The 17,917-nt window shown below is 36.7% G+C and overlaps 1 protein-coding gene across 2 annotated transcripts in view; it reads left to right on the top strand.

Moving 5' to 3' along the window:
• The first annotated feature begins 477 nt into the window (after positions 1-477).
• Positions 478-17,917, top strand: part of C3H18orf63 (chromosome 3 C18orf63 homolog) — a 28,720-nt gene continuing 11,280 nt past the window's right edge. The window contains exons 1-8 of one of the 2 annotated variants that reach the window (XM_087890394.1): positions 478-655; positions 3,608-3,774; positions 5,342-5,420; positions 9,056-9,112; positions 13,489-13,600; positions 15,101-15,142; positions 16,582-16,658; positions 17,693-17,802. In XM_087890394.1, coding sequence (XP_087746520.1) covers positions 3,641-3,774; positions 5,342-5,420; positions 9,056-9,112; positions 13,489-13,600; positions 15,101-15,142; positions 16,582-16,658; positions 17,693-17,802 — 611 coding nt within the window. In that variant the 5' untranslated portion in view covers positions 478-655; positions 3,608-3,640. Of the gene's footprint in view, positions 656-882; positions 1,241-3,607; positions 3,775-5,341; positions 5,421-9,055; positions 9,113-13,488; positions 13,601-15,100; positions 15,143-16,581; positions 16,659-17,692; positions 17,803-17,917 lie in introns of those variants that run through there. The other variant, XM_087890393.1, reaches the window with a different exon arrangement.

Below are 17,917 nucleotides of genomic sequence, written 5' to 3'. Positions count from 1 at the left end.
ATACGTGCTACAGAGTTTTCTGAAATCCTGATAGTGCAGTCCACTATGATCAAGCTGAAAAGTTAGTGGAATGTCCAAGAAAACATGTGAAAATCAAAAATAACTGTTCCGATTTCTTAGGAAAAAAAAATAAACCCAATCTTCTACAGTTGGACAATATCTTTATCAGGGAATAAAGTTCAAAATAAACTTCTGAATAGCTATCAGTCAGTATGATCAGAGATTACAGAAATTAAAAAAAAATGTTTTGAGTTTTACGGAGGCGCTTTATATTTATTTCCACGTGGCACTAAAACTGCCCGTCCAGCAGTTCGACAGAAATTACGTAATCTACTATAATGTCAGAATCAGATTTAAGACTTTTTGAAAAGGCTGGGACGTTTTCCCCTGTACAAATCAGAAGGCAAAAGATTGCCTAATCCCGCTTTCTGTCCCCAGCTCCGGCGTGCCTCGAGGCTGCCGCAAGACTGAAGGTTATCACGTGCTGCTGGACTTTGGACCGGCAGCTCAGCCGAATCCATAGCTGCGATACAAGTCAGCGCTGACTTCTTACCCATCTGTCAGTCAGTGGCTTTGAATTGCACCACAGATACTTTTGCTAAATACATACATACACTGCTATACATTCGCTTTTGCTAAATCACCATTCCTATCCGTGAGTGCTTTTCCTCTCTTATTGAGCGCCTCGGGGCATAACGTGCAGTGCAAGGAAACAAAAAGACGGAATGCGGAGAAAGAAGGGAAGAGTTAAGATCTGTAACTGAGAGAAGCCCACTTTTTTTTTTTTTTTTTAGTCAGAAAGTCAAATCGACGACTTTCCTCGCGTGGTTTGCCCCTTCTCTGCGCCTTTGTCTTTCACTCATGCTTCTGCCTTTATTGCCCACCTCCATTGTGCGCCATCCCAGCCGTAGCCTTTCTCTCGCCTCACGACATTTTCCCGCGGTTTTTTTTTTTTTTAAGAGAACCTGTTTCTTGTCTACATATTTTTCCCAGCGCTTTTGGAGCTGCTGGAGATACGGCACAATAACCTTCTCCGATTCCTAATTGAGATTGTTCTTCAGTGGCAGTTTTCTTACCGTAACATGGCTTTCAGACAGTTGTGACTCATCCATCAACTTGATATAGTCTTTAAATGGATTTCACAAACTCCATGCAGAACATGTCCTTCCAGTCAAACTAGGCTACTTAGGCAGTTGATGTCTTACTTAGTGGAAAATATTTTTGTGACAAGTTCCCAAAAGTACATCATTTGCTCTCTTTTTTTTCAGAATTAAAGACTGTGAGAAAATATATAAAGCAGAAGGAGGCTCCTCCTATTATACCTGTGGTGACTCAGACATATTAAAACAAATATTAATTACTTAGTTTTCCTCTCGTCAACAAAGGAAGAAAACGCTATCAGTTTATCTTGTAGGAAGAGAAGCAAAAGCTATGTGGTTTAGTTTGTGTTTTTCAGGTTTTCCCAGGCTGTCAGGTTTAGGCCTGAAGACAAAAAAAAAAAGTTAAAACAACTCTAAAGTAGCAGTTCTAAGGTTACCATATTTAAAAAGAGAGAGAGAAGAAAAAGAATGAGTGCTTTTCATCATGTTTTTTTCTCACACCTCTGAGAAACAAAGATTATTTCTGACATTCTACGTATTCTGTCATTTTAGTTTTTTAGATGAAATAATTATTTTAATAGAGTCAAACTTTGCTTCAGTTTTTAAAATCTGTGTGGTAAGATCTGCAGATAAAAGTTATGACTGAAAATGATAGTCATAAATATAGTAACATCAACATAAGTTATTTAAATTTTTATTTATTACTTGGTCTTGTATACTTGCTCATTCCCAATACGGTTATCAAACTTCAAGCAATTTGTCCTCATGTTCTCCATCCAGCAGGCATAGCATAATCAAATGTTGTCCAGCTTTTCGGATATCTAACTTGCTATCTCTTCCTGAGCATCCTTTGCCCTTGGTGCAGCACTTCCCTAACAAGTGTTGGGCAAGTTAACAAACTCAACTTTGTGACCTTAAATAAATGATTAGTACTTTCCAACCAATTGCACTGCTGCCTGAAATTATAGGACCTTAAATCAGTTACACCCTGAAGACTTTTGTTTCCTAAGAGGCTCTAAAGCATTTCTGTGATTGAAAAACCAGTCTTTCTGTTCCTAGCACCTAGGGGTATTTACAACCGTTTGCATGTTCACAACTGGCTTTCAACAAGTAGTCAATGGAGAAGCCAGCAGTAAAATTGCAACTTGGAGTCATATCATGCTTAATAAAACCAATGTATCAGTTTTATGATTGATGTCATAAAACCGATATATTCACATGATCTCTCACTTAACAACCATGTTGCATGTGATGGCGTTGCTAGTACCAATTGTGATTGTTAAGGGAAGACTACTTATACCCACACAGGACAGGTAGACCTCGACTTACAACAGGAATTGAGATTGGAATTTCCTTCACTTAGTGTCACGGTCATAAAGTATGATGGCATTGCTTAGCAACAGCAATCTCTGCAGGCTCAGTTGCCATTGTTAACCACATCCCATGGTCATTAAGCAAGACAACCTCCTGCTGGCTTCCCACAACCAAGTCAATGGGTTACCATTAGTACTAGCTTTATAAGTTGAAGAATACGACTTGCTTCTGAATAGTTAAAATATACTTTGAGCCATTTGCAAATTATTTCAAAATGTCATATACTAAACTACTAATGGAATTTATTAAAACGATCCAATTTAGGCATAGAATAAGATAACAGGTATGTTTTGATCAGGTTTTGATTTGGTTTGATTGATTAATTGAAGATAGAACATTTACATTTACTTTCATTTTATTTAAAATTCTCAATTAAAATTACAGTGACGAAGTATTCTTCATAATTATATATATATATATATATTTTAATTTGATTTATATGCCGCCCTTCTCCGGAGACTCAGGGCAGCTTACAATGCGTTAAGCAATAGCCTTCATACTTTTGTATATTTTATACAAAGTCAGCTTATTGCCCCCACAAACTGGGTCCTCAATTTACCTACCTTAGAAAGGATGGAAGGCTGAGTCAACCTTGAGCCTGGCGAGATTCGAACCTGCAGTAATTGCAGGCAGCTGTTCTTAATAACAGGGTGCTTTAAACCACTGTACTACCAAGGCTCTCATGGTGACATTTCATGGTGACATTCAAGTGAGAATGCATCCAAATGCCATAATTTATTTACATTCTCTATAAGAATATCTTTACAAGGACTCAGCCAATTTGGAAAAATATCTTGAATAGTTTTATTTAGGAAATAAGAGAAATGAAGAAAACTGTACATTAGAGTTACATTTCTGTGTTATATGCCGATGGGTCATTATGGAGAGAAGGAAATGAAAGAAGCATTTGGGATATTTTTCTTTCATTTCATCTGAAATCACCTTCCGAGTTTAAATACAATTATATGTATGCTCCAGATATATAGGCATAACACCGTGTTTCAGATTGATAAGTACTACACTCAAACATCCAACTTCCATATCAAAGACAATGACATTAAAAATCACTTTCTAATAGCTTGAATTGTGTCATATCTTTACATCTTTTTTATAATCACATTTTTATATTACAGATTGGATTACTTTCTCATGGTTAGCAAAACAAAATGAATGATGTTAGACGTCAGTCACTGTTCTTCAGCAGTATGCCTGACCTGCAGAAGCTTTATGCTGTGAAGATTACATTGAGTTCTCAACTGGCAGCAACTGAAATTAGAACAGAACAATGGAAGATGTGCAAGTAAAATTCATAATAGAATTGTAAAATACAGGATGACACATTGCTTATGTTTACCATATTTGATTAAAAGCATTGTCAGCACAGAATCTGACTTAATTACACCCTTCCTCCTGAAATCTGACAGGCATCTACCAGATGGCAGGCAGACTAGTGGTGGTGAAACTAGGACTCGTGTCAAAGGTGACATTCCACAATGTTTGGGTGACACACCAGATTCACCAACACTTGAAAACAACTATTTTCGAAAGCGTGCCCCTTTCTGTCATGGGGTGATGCTGCAGAGGCCACATGAGAATGGGGTGTACTCTTGTGCAGCCTCTAGAGTCTAGACTCTCTGAAAATGAGTTTGTTTTAATGTATTTAATGTTTGTAATTATTGGACATTTCTTTATAGTACCACACATAGTACCACACATCATTGGCGTGTTTTTAATTAAGGTAAATTTTTAAAAAATGTTTCCCTTTTGTTTGGGATACATGTGTGTGAGAGAGAAGCCAGCAGAGTCAAGTTAAGCATATGCCAAATACTTGACAAACCAAGTGCAAAAGGTTTTCCTTAACTGTTCTGAGAAGCCTTGAAAAGCTGGTTTTCACACAAGCACTGAAATAGAGTGAGACCAAAGCCAATAAAGTGTTTGTTAAAGGGGGGGAGGGGTGGTATGGGGAGTTTTTATCAGTGATGGGATTCAGCCGGTTCTGTCCAGATCGCGCGAACAGTAGCGGCGACTGTGATAGGCTCTGCCCACCCGCCCGGACGTAATGTGCAATTACTGTGCATGCGCGCGCGCACTCACATTTGTGAACCAGTAATAAAGGTACTAGTTTGCTGGTATGATTTGTTTTAGAACTGGACCAATAGAATTTACATACAATCCTATGTCAGGATTTTTATATTTGTGGGATGGCTGATAGGCCATTATATTAGAAATCATTTTAGTGAACTATGTAAACTGTTAAATGGCCAACTGTAGTAAAGACACTGGAAAGTGGCAATACTTTATTTCTTTTCCTTTTTCTGTGTGACCTGTTATAGAAGCTGAATATTGAATATGAAGGTTGAACATGGTAGAACAATGAGAACAGCAGAGTAACAGTTCATTGGAACAAAGTTTTTCTTTATTTTTTGCTTATTTTCTATGTCTCATGATGTTTGCTTTCATTATTAGAAGATGTTTAAGCTGTTAAAGTTTTTTTTAAAAAAACTCTGCTAAAAGCAGTTAGGATTTTTTCCCTTCAGGGATAAAACTTTGAGGGCTGGAACGCTATCATTGTGATTATTAATTTGGGAGGCCAAGGGCCATTGATTTTAATGCTTTTGGAAGCATTCCAAACTTAGTTGGGTCAAGAAAAAGAGGTAGGCTAAATTAGTTTAATAATAAATTAGTAAACAGTAAATTTAATATATTTCTGTTTGTATGATTACCTGTTTATTTTTATTATCTTCCTCTGTTGTCAAAGAAAAAAATATTTGTTAGCAAGTTTTAAAGAAATCCTGTAAATATACAAATCTTAATTAAAAAGTATAAAATTATTAAGATTACTGACAAACTTTTAATATTTTACATAGGCAACTCCTGCTGCTGTGTCAAAGTATCATTTCTTCACCTGTTCCTGGAACACTGAATCAAATTTCAGTTATTATGACGGTCAGAAATACTTAATGTTACTAATTAAAAATAATAGAAAGAGTGTCAGTTTATGCAGTTTAAAATTTATAGTTAGTCAATAGTAAGTTTTCACATACTCACATATCTCTCACATAGAGTGCTTTGGTTCAAAAAGCATTTTTCCCCGTTTAGTCTACTGGGTATTTCACACCCTCAATTTATGATAAAAATGATCTAAGAACATAACAATATTGATCTTGACATATTTTATCTACTATAAAATACCCCTGATCAGCCTTTTATTTCTCTTTATTCATCAACAGCAAACAATACTATATTTGTTCTTCATCTGCCCTTTCAGTCTTCCTCTCCCTTGCGTGTTAGATGTCTCCTGAATTTCATCTTGTTATGCATAAGTAAACAAAATGACTGGGTAGATTGCTTTTATGTTGGTTTTAGTGCCCAAATTCTGACTGCAGGAACACTTTGCTCAATTCCTACAATTTAAGATGTTTTTTTTTTTTTAAAAAATTGATTTATATGCCGCCCTTCTCCGGAGATTCAGGGCGGCTTACAATGCGTTAAGCAATAGCCTTCATACTTTTGTATATTTATACAAAGTCAGCTTATTGCCCCCACAAACTGGGTCCTCATTTTACCTACCTTAGAAAGGATGGAAGGCTGAGTCAACCTTGAGCCTGGTGAGATTCAAACTTACAGTAATTGCAGACAGCTGGTGTTAATCACAATGCTTTTAGTCTGCTGAGCGATCAGGCCCGTCTTGTTTATTCAGTCTGCTGAGCCACCAGGTTCCTTCCTGTTAAGGAAGAAATATGTCTAACTTTGTCATGAAACCCAATGGTAATGCTTCTGATTGATTTCATAATCCCAAACCTAATGTTAGGTTTGATTTTATCTGAAAATTGCAATGTTCTTTCTATAGTAATTATATTAAGATTACCGGTATAATCTTAATAGTACTGTAGTTACTATACTTTATAAGATTATACAGTTAAAAATTAATACAAACTTGAAAAAAAGAAAAAAAAGCAGAAGATGCAAAAAAGAAAGGAAAAAAGAGAAAGAGAAAAGGAAAAGAAGAATATAGTAAAGGACCCCTCGTGTTACCCACCCGGGAGGTAACACAAGGCTGGCTCCAGAGGATTATAAATGCTTCTTTGAGAGAGGGTTTCTTGCCTCCCGCCTTGAAAGAGGCGATGGTGAGGCCCCTCCTCAAGAAGCCTTCTCTGGACCCGGCTGTTATGGCAAACTACCGTCCAGTCTCCAACCTTCGCTTCGTTGTGAAGGTTGTGGAGAGTGTGGTTGTGCGACAGCTCCCACAGTACCTGGATGAAACCGTCTATCTAGATCCGTGCCAGTCCGGCTTCAGGCCTGGGTACAGCACGGAGACGGCATTGGTCGCATTGGTGGATGATCTCTGGAGGGCTCGGGACAGGGGTTGTTCCTCTGTTCTGGTCCTGTTAGACCTCTCAGCGGCTTTTGATACCATCGATCATGGTATCATGCTGCGCCGGCTGGGGGGATTGGGGGTGGGAGGCACCGTGTTGCAGTGGTTCTCCTCCTATGTCTCTGACTGGTTGCAATCCGTGTTGGCAGGGGGCAGAGGTCGACCTCGAGGTGCCTTGCTTGCGGGGTGCCGCAAGGGTCGGTCCTCTCACTGCTCCTGTTCAACATTTATGTGAAGCCGCTAGGTGAGATCATCCGTGGTTTTGGGGTGCGATGCCATTTGTACGCTGATGACACTCAGCTGTACATCTCCACCCCAGACCACCCCAATGATGCCCTCGAAGTGATGTTCCAGTGTCTTAAGGCCGTGCGGGTCTGGATGGGGAGGAACAGGCTTCGACTCAACCCTTCCAAGACCGAGTGGCTGTGGATACCGGCGTCCCGATATAGCCAGCTGGTGCCATCGCTGGCTATTGGGGGCGAGTCACTGACCCCCACAGAGGGGGCTCGCAACTTGGGTGTCCTCCTGGACACACGGCTGTCTTTAGAAGAGCATATGACGACCGTGGCCAGGGGGGCTTTTTATCAGGTCCGCCTGATATGTCAGTTACGCCCCTTTCTGGATCGGGACTCCTTGTGCACGGTCACTCATGCCCTCATCACGTCACGCCTAGACTACTGCAACACTCTCTACATGGGGCTTCCCTTGAGGAGCACCCGGAGGCTCCAGATGGTGCAGAATGCGGCCGCGCAGGTGATTATGGGAGTGACGTGGCGCTCCCATGTAACATCTCTCCTGCGTGAGCTGCATTGGCTCCCGGTGGTCTTCCGGGTGCGCTTTAAGGTATTGGTTCTCATCTTTAAAGTGCTCCATGGCTTAGGGCCAGGATATTTGCGAGACCGCCTGCTGCTACCGATAACCTCCCATCGGCCAATACGCTCTCACAGAGAGGGCCTCCTCAGAGTGCCGTCGGTCAGGCAATGTCGGCTGACGGCCCCCAGGGGGAGAGCCTTCTCTGTGGGGGCACCCGCCCTGTGGAACGAGTTGCCTCCTGGAATACGGCTGATCCCGGACCTCCGTACCTTCCGTAAGGCCCTGAAGACTTATTTATTCCACCAACCCGGCCTAGCCTAAATGACTCTTAATTGGGATTTTAAATTTTATGGACTTGCGGGTTTTAAATTGGGAAGCCAATGATTTAATTCTTTTTAATTATCTTAACTTTTGTATTTGTATGTTTTTTAATTTTGGCTGTTCGCTGCCCTGAGTCCCTTCGGGGAGAAGGGCGGTATACAAATTAAATTAATAAATAAAATAAATAAATAAAATAAAATAAATATATAAAGAAGTGACTATTCATCTATTCTCACAATAAGTAGAAACAATTGTAGCACCTTATCACCTCCTCTTAAAATACAAGATGAGCTTTTCATCCCATATTCCATCTCTTTCTTTGCATATTCCATCTCTTTAAATCCATAAAGCATTGTTATTTCAGTCTTGATGCCAGAAAAAGTCTATTAAGGGTTAGCAGAAAAAAATAACATCTATTTTAACTTTGATCAGATAAACCAACTTTATATTGCTTCCATTTCTTCTAACCATATTAGTCTGTGTCCATTCAAATAATGTAGAACTAGATATCTTTTCATTTTTTCTTTGTTCCTTCTCATGAGTTTCTTCGAAACTTTAACGAACTATTTTGTAAAACCAAACGTGTTCTTCCTCCATAACATATTTTAGACATAAAGTTTCAGGCAGGCAGATATCACTGTTAATATTAACACCAGAATCCATTTTTCAAAAATATCCTTCATTATGTCCAATGTTAGAATATTTTGCATCATTCTGTAATTATTGGTCGAGTTTGTGTTGTCTTTTAATTGTAATCTTTGGCTCCCTCTAGAGTCCAATTGTTTAAATCTTACGTTTTTAAAAAATCAAAACAAAAACATTTTCCTATGGGAAGAATTTTTATAATTAATTCCAAAATCTTATTTAAAATTTATTTGTACCCTTAACTGTTTGTAACTTTCTAAAATCAAAGTTTTAATCGCCTTTTTGCTGTTCATTTGCTGTTCAAAAAAATTAAGTTGTATTTCCCAAAGGATTCATGTTTCAGAAGGATTTATTCAAAGAACAGGTAAATACAAAAAAGAGTTTAAAAAAGAAATATATACTGTAACTTATTTTTTGCTTGTTTTAGATATCCTTTTACAAATCAGGAACATTTCAAGCTTATATAGATAAACATGGAGCTACAGTAAGTGACGAACATTATTTTTTCTGGTTGTTTTTCTGCATACAAGATGTGTGTATATTGTTACAGACTGTTGGAAAATTACATTTTATTTACTAAAATATGAAAAAACAGAATGCTTGTTTATTGTATCTGAGTTTTAGATATTTAAATTCAGTACAATTCATACACTCTACTGATGATATATTATTTATAAAATATTCTTCCACAAACTTGGCAATACTTTCTGTATGAACTTCATCTCCCAGATTTCTTAGCAATTGACATGCTAACTGGACAATTGTAGGAATGAAATCCAAATATTTGGAAGCTGACCAAATTATGGAAAGTAGATATAAGTGGTGGCAGATCTGATGTGCAGGGATTCTAAGTTAGCCTCCCAACCTACCGTAGAACCATAGAAATAATCTTGTAATGTAATTATGTCACTGTAAGCTTCACCAAAGATGTTATGCCTTTGAGAGAAGGAATAACAATTAAAAGGGAGTGGGGGTGCCTCTGGAAAACACTACGATTCTTATCCTTAAATTAATTACCTAAGCATTTAAAGATGGCCTGAAATTGTGTTCCTGAAAATTGGCCATTGCAGGTATGCTGGTAATTTTGGTACTGCAATTTTGGGGAAGAGAGGGTTGGAAATGGGGTGCTAGAGATATTACATGGTTCATGGCCTTGAATTATCCAATCCTGAACTATAGGATCAAAGTGGACCTTTCTTTTTAAGCCATGCTAATAAGCTGTAATGACAAATTAGCAAAAATATTATTGAGCATTTATAACTGAGTCAAACCTTGCAGAGAACTTTTACTTATCTTTGCAATCAGATTGATCTGTGTACAAGAGTATCTACAATAAACTAAAAAATATATCTTAGGCCATATGCTGACCAAGATAGCTTTGCTGTAAATTTGGTGACATACATAAATTCAGTGGTAACTTTATGCTTCATGAATAAAAATATATGTCAATGAGCAGGATGTCAAAGCCTAATGGATCAATCAGAAAATAATAATATATATTTTTTCTTCCAATTGTGGTAGAAAATGTGTATATCATTTTTTTTAAGAAGGAAAAGAGCACTTTGAAAAGAGTGCACTTTGGGCTGGGAGCCATGAGTGAACTGTACAAATAGCTCAGTGTATTTCCTACTGTGTGATTGCTTACTCTCTTGTAATCCCTTTCTCTCCAATCCAACAGACCTACTTGAGAGCTACTTATGACTCAGATTCAAAGTTCCGATGGTTGCCCCCCCCCACAGTCACATGACCACACTTGGGCAGTGGGCTACATTTATGACCATTTGCAGCATCTTCCAGTCACATAACCATGTTTTATTACAGTTTTGCCGGAAACCAGCAGTTACTTCCTGTTTTAGGCAAAACTAGCTTCATAGCAAACCATTGGTTTGCTTCATGACCACAGCAGTCACTTAACAACTACCATAAAAAAGGTTGTAAAATATGGCCATTATGACTTATAGCCATAATGGGCAGGTTCCATTATGGTCATAACTCCAGGACTACTTGTAAGTAAGTTAAGATGGCAGAGAGCATCCTGAAAATCTAAAAGAAGTGGGGAACAACTTCATCAGTTTGCTTTCTGGTAAGTGGTATTTTGTGTTCATCTATGGCCCCTAAATCATGGTCACCATATGAGACTGTTATATATTTTAGGTTTTATACTTTTTAATGTTCTGTTTATGTTCATTCCTCCAGTCATGGAATCTACATAGAAGTAGCCTGACATAAATTGTACTACCCTGATTGTTGAGCTCTATTCTCCATAAATAGCAAGGCTGGGAAATGGTGCCATTCTTATCAGTTTTATTGTAGCTCAAGCCATGAAAAACATTTAATGGATTCTCTTGCTTTATTTTCCCTCCCACTGAGTCTTATCTGCCTACAGGAAAAACAAGTATGTGATGGGACAAGCTGGAGAAGTGTAGACAAATGTCTGGAATGTGAGATTTAGCTGTCTTTCAAGATCTGCAAGTGACAAGTTGCAGATGCTGAAATGTTCTGCACCTATGATCAGTTAATTAGGCTATTTTTTAAAACATGGATCTAGCACATGCAACAAATAGTGACAAGATGCAGGTAACACAGAGAGCTTGTGAGGATCATCTAGCATGTTGCAATACCTGTCCTCCATGCCTGTAACCGCTAAATCAAGCTATTTCTGAATGAAGGTTTAGTGCTCTTTTGGAAAAATGCTAGATCAATGTCCAGATTAAGCTGAATGGTGCAGTGCCCTCTTATGACAGTGCCTGTGACCTTCAGGATATTCACTAGTATCCCAATTATTTGCACTAAGAGGAATATCCTTTGCCTCCTGATAAATACTTGGGTCAGTGGTTTTGTTAATCAGTCTCAGTTTGTGTTTTAATATACAAGTACATGTGTAGGTTTTGTGTTGTGTATCTATACGTGTTTGAACATTTTTTAATGTAAGTGCCCTAGCTCCTTTTTACCTTTGGATATATCTGCCTTGCTTCTGTCTATCAGAAATTAGGATGATAATTAGCTAAAAATGCAATAAAGGTTTTTTTACTTAAAATGAATTTTACTTTTACGTAAAATGAGGACCCAGATTGTTGGAGGCAATATGCTGACTCTGTAAACCACTTAGAGAGGACTGTAAAAGCACTATGAAGCAGTATATAAGTCTAAGTGCTATTGCTATTGCTACTTAGCGTATAACTCAAATTGTTTTAAACGTAAGGTATATATTTAAATCTGAATTCAGTTTTGCATGAACTGTTAGATAGCTTGATAATAATCTTTTGGCTGTAATGCCTGCAACTGCTGTTTATTTCTCTGTAAAATATATTGAGACACTGGAGTGAGTTCAGATTATTTATTAAACACTTTTCTTTTTTGCTTGTTCTGAATCAGATGGAATAGCTTCCGGTGTGGGGTCGGGGGGTGGAGAGAGAGGGGATGGTGTTCCATGTTCAGCTAGCCACAACAATGTTCCTAATTTTGGCTGCAGGAACAGAGGGAGCGACGATTTTAATTTTCTTCTCAACTAATTCTTCAGTATCTTTACTGACAATGTAATACTATATGCATACAGCAGTAAAACAACAACACCATTGTTCAGATATTTTACTGATGTTACATATCTATTTTGTTCATGGATCTTTTGGTTCTACCTACCGGTAATCATGGGATCTCTGGATTTTAGAGTTACAGCAAATAGCTGTAACTCTTACACTTGGCTTTGTTCCTAGAAATATGGAATAGTAAATATTTTTACTAAATGGGTTTAGGGAAAATAGACATAAATAGGCTGTTCTATAAATATGTAAGTTTATATGATTGAAAATGAATAACAGCATTATATTTCTTTCCTTAGTTTTCAGTATTTCCATTATAATCATTTCTTTGTTGTTACTTTAGATATTGTTTGAATTATTTTTATTTGATTCTGAATGTAGGTAGTTTACAAACTAATGTGGAACAACACACTTTCTTGTTTCATATGATTTTTCTAATTTCATGTATCTTCTTGACAGATAAGTGATTATACTGGTTTGCATAAATTTTATGAGTCATTTGTGGGTCATTTTATGGCTTGATAATCAGATATTATCTGTATCTTTTACAGTGATAGCATTGCTGCCATTGTTGTAATTTTGCCTTATTACAGGCTTGCCAGGGCAGCCTAGAAACTTTGTAGATATATCGATAGAATATAAAATAGATGTGAAGTTCCAACAATCTTCCATGAATTAGCACACTTTACTTCATATGTGTATCTATATACTTTTTAAGAACAGTCATACAATTCCTACCATTTGTACCATTCAGTACCTGATTTGCAATCACCATATCATTAGTACATTAGGTACATTATGTTGGACCTAAATAAGCAATCTGTACAGTAACTGATTTGCAAATGCCTTTTTCAGAAAGATTCTATATATTAAAATCAGTGAAGCAGGTTGTAAGACTAGAACAATCTCTGCCTGAAGGTCAGTACAGGTGCATTTTTGCTTAATTACTATGACAGGAGAATAATATTGATTGAGACTAGTAGAGTGAAAGAGAGGATTTAGCCTTTGCTCCCAATGCAGCCCTAACTTAAGTCTATTCCTGTCATATTAATCATGAATGCAAATTACAGTCTCAGTGGAACAACTAGCATGCTATCAGACTAAACCATCCTGTAAGGGTTATTCACTGAACAAAGAGCAGTAACATGGTTATTATGTTTGTCTCTTAACCATTGGAGAATACATTTTGCTCTGCTAGATGGATTACATTTGATTAAATGTAAGGTTTTCCATAATAATAATATTCAATTTCATAAGGAGTCAGTGTTTGCAAAGAGAAAATACAATACAATGTGTTTTTGTTTCTTTGTATATTTATTAGGTAGGAATGCCGGAAAGAGTTACCCCAACTATCTTTCAAGTCTGCCTTTCTTATACTCTTAGAGCCAAACTTGCCCCTAACTGGAACCAAGCGGGTCACTTGTTGATACAAGGTAATTATTTGGAAGCTCTAGTAGTGAAAATGTTTTTATAGTGTTAGATATTTTCTGCATGATGCATACATTTATTATTAGATTTAGTTGTTACAATATTGTTCAGTAAATCTGACTACAGGTAGTCCCAATTTACAATGGTAATTGATCCTGTAATTATGCATGATGGTCATTATGGTGGTTTATCAAGTGACTATGCCAATTTTATGTCCTTTATGGCGGCAACCGTTAAGTGAACACCATAGTTATTAAATGAAAGTATTGTTCCCTGTGGATGTTTTTTTTTTGCCAAAAATGAGAAGTAAACACCAGCAAAAGCATCATAAATCATGATCATGGGATCATGATCATGGGATCCATGGGGCACTGCTAATGGCCATAAATGTGGCCATTAGCACCTGAGCACCCAAAATGTGGTCACTTGACCAGAGGCCATCAGAACTTCAAATCTGGGTTGTAAGTATCTTTTGGGGTGTGTTCTAAACAACCAATTGTAAGTTAATGGTTACCTGTGCTTTGCAAAAAAATTGAAATCTCTATTAGCATAGTAATGACTCAGTTCAGGCATCATAAAATAGAAAGCAAATTCTTCAACTGATTCTTCATTTCTGAAAATATTTCAGATGTAGACTGTATAATTTCAAGATCAGCCACTTCTACCTCCAATTCTTTATAATATCTGAAAATTCCTCAAAACTGAAAGTTTGCACAATATTTTATATTTATGTGTGAGTAATACATAATATTGATTTATTTGTATGTAATTATGGTCAACCCAAGTATGTTTGGATATTATTAAAATCTGCACTTTCCTCTTGAAATTGCAACCTAAATCCCTAATTATCCCTCAGCTGATTCAATATTGCTGAGCTAGGTTATGACATGTATTTGAGGATGGTACATTTAGAGTTTATAAAAAGCAGGTTCAGGAGCAGTGATGTAGTTGTTTTGCAGGTTCAGGAGCAGTGATGTAGTTTTCCTGGCAGCTGTTTTGCCAGGAACCATCAGATAATTGGACCACTGTCTTAGTTCCTATATCTTCCCTATGATTTTTTATGGCCATTCATGAGAAGCTTCCACCTGACATTACTCCTTCTCCAGTACATTGGAGGCCCAGTCAAGTAGAGAACTTCTAGGTCCTTGCCGTACAACCTGGATCAGAATGCAAGAAGATCAGAGCATGTCATCTTAGTTAATAGACTTTGACTCCAAGCTTTAGTTATGGAGGCCATAGGGGTGGATCTTTAAGCCTCTTTTAAGAACTGACGGGACCATTCCCTCTCCCAAGGTGGAGTTAACTACTGCCCAGAGCCAATCATACTTCTCTCCCTGTGGCCATTTATCAAATAATACACTCCTCTTTAATACATAAGGTATATGTTGTGAAGCAAACACTACATAAACAATGTATAACAAAATATAAACATATTTTCCTCATCAGACATTGCTTTGGTATAGTTTTAATTGTGAGTTATAATACAGCACTTTCATATTTTTAAGGGAGAAATTTTTTGTCACAGATGGGAAAGCAAAATGCAGTTGGTAAGTGTACTATGAATAAATATTTTTCTCACTCTTAAAGACCTGGAATTACCTTAGATATATTTTATACATGCCCTTGGTTAAAAAAAAAAAATGAAGAAAACCAATGGTATATCAAATATAACTTACAGAGATAGAATGGAATGGAAAGGAATGGAACAGGACAGGATAGAACAGAACAGAACAGAATAGAATTTTTTATTGGCCAAGTGTGATTGGACACACAAGGAATTTGTCTTGGTGCATATGCTCTCAGTGTACATAAAAGAAAAGATATATTCATCAAGAATCATAAGGTACAACACTTAAGGATAGTCATAGGGTACAAATAAGCAATCAAATCATATTAGGAAAGAGTCAATATAAACCCTAAGAATACAAGCAACAAGGTTACAGTCATACGGTCATAAATAGAAGGAGATGGGTGGTGGGAACGATGAGAAGATTAATATTAGTGCAGACTTAATAGTTTGACAGTGTTGAAGGAATTATTTGTTTAGCAGAGTGATGGTTTTCGGGAAAAAACTGTCTTTGTGTCTAGTTGTTCTGGTGTGCAGTGCTCTCTAGTGTCGTTTTGAGGGTAGGAGTTGAAACAGTTTATATCCAGGATATGAGGAGTCTGTAAATATTTTCACAACCCTCTTTTTGACTCGTGCAGTATATAGGTCCTCAATGGAAGGCAGGTTGGTAGTAACTGTTTTTTCTGCAGTTCTAATTATCCTCTGGAGTCTGTGTCTGTCTTGTTGGGTTGCAGAACCAAACCAGACAGTTATGGAGGTGCAGATGACAAACTCAATAATTCCTCTGTAGAACTGTATCAGCAGCTCCTTGGGCAGTTTGAGCTTTCTGAGTTGGCGCAGAAAGAACATTCTTTGTTGTGCTTTTTTGATGACGTTTTTGATGTTAGATGTCCATTTTAGATCTTGAAATATGGTAGAAGCTAGAAATTTGAAGGTCTCTACTGTTGATACTGTGTTGTCTAGTATTGTAAGAGGTGGTAGTATGGGAGTGTTTCTCCTAAAGTCTACCACCATTTCTATGGTTTTGAGTGTGTTCAGTTCCAGATTGTTCTGGTTGCACCACGAGGCTAGTTGTTCAACCTCCTGTCTGTATGCAGATTCATCATTGTCGTGAATGAGACCGATCACTGTTGTGTCATCTACGAACTTCAGTAGTTTAACAGATGGATCGTTTGAGATGCAGTCATTGGTATATAGAGTGGAGAGAGCACACAGCCTTGGAGGGCCCCTGTGCCAATTGTACAGATATCAGTTGAGCAACTGTTAGGCATATAAATTTATCTATCAAAACACATGGATCATTAAGTCACTTAGTCAGTCCTGTTTTAGAATTCAGTATAATTTTTGTCTTATGCACTTATGGGGGAAATAGGGATATATAAAAATGCTGCATACTGAATGTTATGAATTTTATTTCAGTTGTGGATATCAGTGTATCAGAAACTCAACTTTGCATCAGTGTGGAAATATGCAGGATATATTTACCACCACCTGAGGTACAGAAATAATGTAACTTTTTACATTTGCACTTTATGGGGCTTCATTGTGCTTGTGTATCTAGGGCTACTTAAGATTCTTTTACAGAAAAGAACAATCAACAATTGTTAAGCAATTCATCTCATTTTTTAATTTCTGTCTCTCCTCTTTTCTCCAAATTATATTTTTTCTTGTGGTTTAAAGAATATATATATATTTACATTTCTCTTTAATAATTACATTATTGGGTGAATATTTGCCAAGAAAACAAGTATTTTTAATATATCATCACGTCTCTTAAATGCATACAAAAATTATCAGGCATAATTTTCATCTTACTGAAGAGTTGTATTGGTGGTTTCTGATATATCACTGAAATTTTAAAATAAGGGTATTCAGGTATTGAGAGAGTTAATTAGATGTAAAATCAGGAGTGTGTGAGTTCTAGTCTTACCTTAAGCCCAAAGCCAGCTGGATGACCTTGGGTTAGTAACTCACCCTCAGTCATGTAAACAGGCATGAAATCTTGCCACAAAAACTGCAGGGACTAATCCAGGCATATTCCAAGAGTCAACACTGACTTGAAGGGACCAAAAAAGAAAAAGAAAAGAAAAGAAAAAACCAACAACACAATCTATAGGGGTATTTCTGATGATGACCACAATCAAGGTTTACTGGTTATTTTTAACTCATTAGAAAGAAAACGGGTAGTTAAATTTAAAAACATGCATTTTTTAATGCTGTAATTTATTTTAATAAGCATATTGTTGCAGTAAATTGTAAATCACAGATCCATACTGAGAATAATTTCAAAGTCTGAAAGTATTTAAATGACTACTTTATATTAAACAATTAGGCATCCCTTAATTTTAAACCATTATTTTTATGAAGGGATTTAGTTATTAAAATGTAATTTCAGTAAAAATGTATTGTAATAACTAAAGCTTTTAATGAAAGCTTTTGTGCAATATTATTTTAAAATACATTACTTTCTGTTTTATAGTTTTATACTTAACCTTTCAAAAATTGCTGTATTGATTTTTTTCTATTTTAGCTTGAAGATTTTGATATTTCAACAAACATCATAAAGAACTTTAACAATGATACTACTGCAATCATTTCAGAATATTCTATTTTAAGTAATTGGTGTTATGTTTTACCAAGGTATGTTTTTCATATTTTACAAGGAATTGTATTAAGATGAACAAAACTTTTCCTCCAATATATTTTTATTGCAGTAAAAATATTAGTGATAGGAGTCACTGAGAAAAGTTTTTCA

This window comes from Pantherophis guttatus, chromosome 3, assembly GCF_059756535.1.
Source record: "Pantherophis guttatus breed Tessera chromosome 3, ASM5975653v1, whole genome shotgun sequence".
Lineage (NCBI taxonomy): Eukaryota > Metazoa > Chordata > Lepidosauria > Squamata > Colubridae > Pantherophis > Pantherophis guttatus.
This window is presented reverse-complemented; position numbering and strand designations above follow the sequence as displayed.